This window comes from Condylura cristata, unplaced genomic scaffold (assembly GCF_000260355.1).
Source record: "Condylura cristata isolate star-nosed mole 26May11 unplaced genomic scaffold, ConCri1.0 scaffold00019, whole genome shotgun sequence".
Lineage (NCBI taxonomy): Eukaryota > Metazoa > Chordata > Mammalia > Eulipotyphla > Talpidae > Condylura > Condylura cristata.
The window spans coordinates 13178630-13186011 of NW_004567120.1; the positions used below are offsets into that span (position 1 = coordinate 13178630).

The following is a 7382-nucleotide window of genomic DNA, read 5'->3' on the forward strand; positions in this document are numbered from 1 at the left end:
CAGCACAGGGGCCCTATCTATGCCGGCTCCCAGGAACATTGTAGCCCAAGTTTTCCTGGACAGGGTTGTCTAGCACTATTATTTGATCACCAAAAGGAGTTGAAGGAACAAGTTGGAAATGAAGAGCCCTGGGAAATAAAGAGATTCTGGAAAAAAAGGACACACATGGAAGTTTAACCAACAGAGGACTCTTGGGGAGTTTCTGTACTCTTTTCCTCCCGGCTTACCTTGACACTCACTTTCCTTGAGAGTTTGCTAGCATTCCAGAGTAAGTTTCTTAAAGGGATAAGCATTTTCTCTTCTTTCATACTTCCTAGTAGCTAAACATACCCCACTACTGTGCTAATTAGTTAGGGAATAAAACAAATATTTCTGAGACTGGGAAGTTCAGGTGGAAGTTCTGGAAGAGTGATCTTTTTGAGAGTCCAAGACTCCTGGCCCCATTTTGATAGAGCTGAATTTCCTGGGAGACTTGCAGACTTCTCTGCTGTATCACAGCAACATCCTACCAACCTCTGTGCAGCCCACAACTGTTCCAGTCTGGCTCAGAAGTACAGAACCTGTCACCTTGCCTTCCTTCCTCCATCATGGAACCTGACTGGGAGCCACACAGGGCTCCCTTGTGGTCAGAAAAGACTTCCTATTTGAGCCTTTGGTAATGGGGACAGGGGACACTGGAAAGGCCAGCCTCTGCATGGGGTGGGGTGGGATGGGTGGCAGGGTGAGAAGTGGTGCAGATTAAGATGAGAAATGCAAGAATTTAGCAGCAGTTGTCTGAATATTCTCCACTGCAGAATTGGGGAGCAGAGAAGCTCCAGCAAAGGAATGTCATCCAGGCCCAGGAACATGGCCAAATCAGGCCCATGGGGAATGGGAGAGCATGGAGGAAATCTGGACTAGGGTAGATAAGCCATCTTTCTAGAGTACAGCCTCCTTTGGCACCATGCACTGCTTTGGAATTGGCCATTGAATTACTGAGTGGGAGATCAGGAGCTGTTAAGCCCTTGTGGATTCTAATGGAGGGGGAAGGCCCACCCTGGTGGAAGCAGGAAGCCAACAGCTTCTTGAGAGGACTCCATAGCCCCTACTCTGTTCACAGTGCCTGATGGATATCTTCTGATCGCAGTACTTTATAGACAACCCAATAGAAAATGTTAAAGATGAGGAAAGTAAAAGGGAAGACAGCCCGGGAAATGGTGTCAATCCTCTTGGCTCGGTCCACATATAGTTTCCTCGTGGTTTCTGCCTCCCTTAGAAGAGGAGCTGGTGGTTGGGGGCTATAAATGCCAGAACCTTCCATTGCACCCCCATCCCTTGCCTGAAGACAGTGGCCCAGGCCATAGCCATGGAAATAGAAGCGACTTTCTCGAAGGACATCTTCCTCCTGGAATTACAAGGAAGAAAAGGCAGAATTTAGAGTCACAGCTCTAAGACAGGGAGACAGGGGCCAGGCCATATGCAAATACATCACACAATACACATAAATATGCACTTGGCCACAAAATTACTCAAAATTACTCAAAAGATAAATGTATGCTAAGCAGCTATATGTAGTGTGTATGGTATATGTTATGAATTCATTTGTATATAGACCCTGGGCTGCCTTTTAGAAAAGGACAGTATCCTTTAGAACCATCGAAAACCCACTAAAGTACCAACCCACTGTGACAGGGACACCTCAATGTCAATTCCTCTGACTGGAAATAAACAGAATAACAGAGCCTTTAGAAAATACAGCTGCGATATTTAGACTTGGTAAACTTGGCTTAAAGACTTTCCAAAGCTGTAGAATTAATTCTCCTGTACATAATGTCTTTTCGAAACTTGTTTATCTCCATTCAAAGCTGAATATTCCAAAAGTTTTAAATACCCCAGTGGGCTGTCCAAATGAGGGTAAAACTGATGTTGGAGATATGTGTACTTTTCTGTAGAATGGCAGATTTCAACACAGAGGTCAATAGATCTAGGATAATATTTATTGCCCAATGCACATTCCACAAATGTACAAGATGAACACATAGACAGGGGAGAGGTAAATTTTATATGAGCACTAAGGAATGCAGCAGTCCACAGAAAGTTCACTTGTCCAGTAAACAACTGCCATACTTAGATAGCTGTAACACAGCCAAGATTAGGATTAAGGACAGAAACATAGATCAGTAGAAAGAGGTATGTATAACAATTTGTGACATAGATGAGCCATAGCCTACATATCTGATGTATATGAGAGAACCAAAGCTCCTGAGTGGTCAGTAGAGATAGGCGTTAGGGCCTCCATTCAGAGCCTATTCTTTTTTTTTTTTAAACTTATTTATTTATTCGTACAGAACTGGGGTACAGGCCAGAGATGCGGAGGGTGAGAAGATTCACCAGAGACAGAGTGGGGTACAGAACAGGCAGATCGAAGAAGTATACTGCTGAGGGGAGCAGCGGGCGGGTCAGGAGAGGTCTGCCTCGCCATGTGGATCTCCTCCGGGGCAGGTGGGGATTGAACTCATTGGGAAGTGGCTTAAGCTTCTTTTTGCTGTGCTTTAACCCGCTGCGCCACAAGGGAGGGCCCCAGAGCCTATTCTTAATTCATATACAACCCAAACACACCTAATTTTGTTTACCTTTAAGGATGGGCTCTCATCAGAAGTGATAGCTCACAGCCTGGACATTAGACAGAGGACTGGTAAGTATACACCAGGATCTAGAAATGCTTCCTTCAACTATGGCTACAATTTTTCAAAGTATGGATGTTTACAGGAATCATAATTTTTGGAGTTAAAGCTTCAATGACCTAAGAAATCATGTGAAATGAAAGGCCCTTTAGAGGATCCTGTCAACTTTCATATCAGTTTTGACCCCTACTGAGGGCTTACTGAGACTGTGCACTTCCATTTCTACAACTAGGGAATTTCAAGGCAAACGAAGAAGAGTTGGTCACCCTGAGGCAGCTACTACAAATTGTAATAAGATATACGTGCATTGAATGCGACACAAATAGAAGTAGGTAGAGTAGGTTTTTACACACTGTCCAGCTAGGACATCATAGAATATTTTCAACAGGACGTCTGCAGCTACATGGCAACACACTGAAAAGTGGGGAGGAGAGATTGGCAAGGTGGTCCAGGTCACCCTTGGTTATTCCATCATTCGGAGGTCTGGCCTGTCACTGGCAACAGGTCCAAAGAGATTCACCAATATGTCCCATCTCTTTCTCTGCTTCCCATAGGCTCCAAATACAATGGTAAAAGGCATTGGTCGGTTCACTGCTAGATCCTAGCACCTAGCACAATGCATCTGATAGGCACTCACAGAGATCAGTTGAATGAATGAATGGACGGATAAGCCCCATGCTCTAGGATATAGCACAGGCGATGCGTTTTTGTCTTCTTGAAGCTAGTGTCCTCTCAAGATCTCAAAAGGAAGAGTATTCAGAAGAGACTCTTACTCAGATTACAAGGTTCTCAACCAGAAAAATGACTACTCTCTGCTCCACCCCACATAATGGCCTGATGCCCTTTGGCTACTAGAAAGTGTGGTGCTTTCAGTATAGAAAAGATTCTGAGTCTTGATTCTGTTGGTCTCTGGAGAGAGTTGCACACTTGTCACTATCGTGGTTGTGGCCCGACCCTCAGTTGTCATGGAGTGGATTTAGCTCTGTGCTCAAAGCTGCTTCCGCAGTCTCAGCCGCCAAAGGTCTTGACTCATCCCTCTGTATTTCCAGTTAATTATCACATCACCCCTAAAAGGTAGGCTGTGCTGGACCCATTTTAGAGAAGAACCAGAGGCAAACAAAGTAACTCCAAAGTCACTAAAAATGAAGCATGAAAATAATTTCTTGCTTTCCAGTTCAAGGTCAGAACCAGAACCCCTGTCCCCTATTACTCATCCTGACCCCCTCAAGTCCCCAGCTAGAGGATATGTTCACAGAGTGTAGTATGAGAATATGTCAACAGAATAAGCTGTCCTTGGCTCTTTGTGCTTTTAGCATATTATACCACTTGTGGGGGTGGGGGGCAGAGAGGTGTGGACTGCAATCCAAGAGGTGGGTCCTAGATTTGGGTATTATGTATTCAGGCCAGTTTGTGTGTGTGTGTGTGTGTGTGTGCATTTACATGTGCGTGTGTGTGCGTGTATATCAGGAAGAAATTATGGAGACTTAAATACCACTTTGTGGCTTTCAAGGCTGTTGAAATAGAACATATTTTTGAATCTCTCTATTGGAAGGAGGACCAGGGAGCTAGAGAGGGAAGGTATTCCAAAACTAAGCAGGAAAGTAAGGTGTGGAGATGGGAAAGAGTGATAGGTGTGAATATGTACGGCAGTGAAGATAGTGGTGAATGGGTGTTGCCGGGGATAGAGAGAAGCAAGCAGGGTTCTGGGCTCCTCAAAGGACTTGACAGTGTCTTGAAAGTTCTTCTGTTTCTCTAGTTATTCTGTTTAATGGGAAGGCTTCCTCTATGTCCAGCTTGCAAAAAAAGTTGTTGCCAGTCTGCCAAAGGTGACATGATGGCTGTGGCCGGAGCCTGGTGGTAGAGCAGGCTTGGTGAGGCTACATGAGAGCCATAGACCCTTCCCTTCCCTGTGAAGCTTCCAGACTAGCTGGGAAGACAGCAGAAATTGAACTGTTTTCCGCAGGGACGTGGAAAGAGACCAACACACAGTGAGGGTGGATGGTTGGGGAGAGATTGGAGAGGAACAAGATTAAGCCTGGATCTGGGTGAACAGTTGGCAGACTACTAGGATATTTCTAACTTGTTATAGACTAGGAGGTCCCTGGTAATCATTTGGCTTCTCTCCCCTCTCCCAAGAGTGATCCTTTCAGACCAAAGACTTTTGTTTCTCTAGCTGGAACAGCAGAGCCCAGAGAGAGTTTCTAGAAATGAACTAACTGTCTCAACTTTTCCAGCCTGCTAGGTGATCTCTAGGATTCCTGCTATGGTTCCATTATGATGGCAGTAAAACTCTGAAGGGGGACATGATTCATGGTACAGGTTTGATTTTCAGGCTCTATTTACATTAATAATTTCAGTCCACTTTCAGGCAGGATCCAGGGGCTAAGCAGGGCCTGATCTGCTGTTGCCATGTAACAGTTGAGCACTGATTATGACAGACCTCCATTATGAGGTCAGGATTTACCTGTATATAACCAGGCAGGGAGAGAGGCTGCTGGCATTTGGGGGTTAGAGAGGCGCAGGGGAGGGGGTGGGACTGGTGTCAACCTGGTATAGCTCTACAGAAAACGCAGCAGTCTTCTGTTGCTGGAACATCTACAGAGGCAACTTAGCTGGCGAAAGGACTCTGGACCTGGTTGACTGCCTGCTCTTCTCATCTAAGGTAGGCGATCAAGACCCTTATAAAGATAAGGTTTGAGTACCTGCAAGCAGGTTTGACACAACTAAAGAAAGGTGTGGGGAAAGTTACCTTAGAAGGGGGTACATCTTTCCACTTGTCCTCTGCTAAGTCTATATATTGGTTCTAACTTTCAGTCCCCGGTAAGAAAGGCTTTTAAGCCTTGATTGGATCCTCCACAAGAAGATACACTTATGGCTCAGTCCACTAGAGGGCGAGTTTTCCAGGGCCCAAGTAAAGGACTAAAATCTGGCATGAATTGAGAAACCCTGACAAAAAAAATCTCTGGATGAGACTGGAGCTCTGCCTTCAGCAGAAAGGCACCTTAAAGGGCCATGAACTGTTAGAGGTAGTTTGTGAGATCATTTTAGTGTAGATATATGGGAGGGATAAACCAGAAGCACCTGAGTTGGGAATGGGTGTTATGGGATGAGAAAAGAATCTAAGGTGGCCCCAAGGGGCTAGAGCCGGGACTCTCAATGTGAGTTCAAATCATAGTTTTCTCCCCCACTCCCCCACCCAAGTCATTCTCACACCTTTGGCTTTTAGAGCCTCCAAATTAGGCAGAAAACAGAGTCTGAGTTCAAGACAGACCAGAACTCTGCGCCTGATGATTAAGAAGCCAGTAAGTAGATCAGTAAAGGCATAATGGGCACTTGCTTCTCTAAGAGTGGCTGAGCCACCTCTGTTGTCATGACAACATACCTAGCACCTATTGTCTGGGCAACCAGGGAGAAAAATGCCTCTGTTGTCATGACGACAAGGTCCCTATTCTGTTTCTCCAGGTATCACTCTACTATGGAAAAAATGGGATTAACAGACAAGAGCGAAGAAGAACAAGCATTGACACCCAACAACTCTGATGCACCTGATGAAAGTCAAGAAGAAACCCAACAGCTGGAAGAGGCAAGTTGTGACCTTTTCAATGCCTACTTAACTATGGGGAATATCCTATAATGCTCCCTCAGAAAGACAGCAGTGCCTGACTCTTGAATTCTTACCACCAGTCAGTGTACAGCAACCCGGGGTGGGGGGAGGGGGGAGAAAAAGCATGAGCCACCATTAGTCATTCTCAAAGCGATTCCATATTAACTTATATGATAAGGGTGTGGTATGGCTAACATTTCCCCCCAGTGCTTATTATGTGCTTGACACTGTGTCCATACTCAAGTCACTCTAGTAGACTGCCCTATGGGATTACTGCTCCATTGGACAAATAAAGAAGTAGAATCAAAGAAGCTGAAGTGTTTAGCCTGGGACTAGAGTCCATGGTACCTGATTGCCTGGCTAGGCCTGACTGCCCTAGTTAGGTTGGGTCTGGGTCTGTGGGAGGAATAGCAGGGAGGAAGGAGTCCAAAGGGGAAAGGAAGCGGGCCCCTCCCTAGTTAGGCTCACCATGCGTTGGCGCTTCTGCCTTCTTCGGAGTCTCATGAATTCCTTATGCTGACGGGAGACAAAATTGACAGCAGCGTACTCCAGTAGGGCAGCGAACACAAAGAGCAGGCACACAGCCATCCAGATGTCGATTGCCTTCACGTAGGACACCTGCAACATTCAACACAGCAGTCTTCCTTCTTGGAACACTTCCCAACCAGTGGATTGCCAGCCCTTACCACCTGCCTGCTGTTTTTCAGTTTTATCCTGGACTTTTCCTGATATTTAAAGAAGCTGTCAACGATATGTCCCATTATCTAAAGGCCTATGTCAAAGAGCTCGGGCTACCCATCATCCTTCACCTCTCTGCCCTCTCCACCCTCAACTTCTATCTGCCTTTTCTCCCTAGACTTCTCTTTCTTGTCTTTTTAGTTCTCTTTGAGATTCTGTTTCTGCTTCTGCTTCATCTTCTTCAGACCTTTTTCTTTCAATAAACTGCAATGAACATGCCTACGGCCTTTGTTTGTCTGTTATCTGCTGGCGTCTCCGCAGCCTTGGTGGTAATTGGGACACATTCGTTTTCCCCACAAGAGATATGTGAGGACACTCGAGGTCTAGAGAGACCAAAACTTAGCCAAGATCACCCAGTGAGGTGGTGGCAGTGGGGG

General features: G+C 45.7%; 1 protein-coding gene across 1 annotated transcript in view; it reads right to left on the reverse strand.

Moving 5' to 3' along the window:
• Window positions 1-1093: 1093 nt before the first annotated feature.
• GLRA4 (glycine receptor, alpha 4) overlaps window positions 1094-7382 on the reverse strand; it is a 20346-nt gene continuing 14057 nt past the window's right edge. The window contains exons 8-9 of the mRNA XM_004685665.1: window positions 6736-6885; window positions 1094-1384 (exon numbers count right to left, since the gene is read on the reverse strand). Coding sequence (XP_004685722.1) covers window positions 1094-1384; window positions 6736-6885 — 441 coding nt within the window. The remainder of the gene's footprint in view (window positions 1385-6735; window positions 6886-7382) is intronic.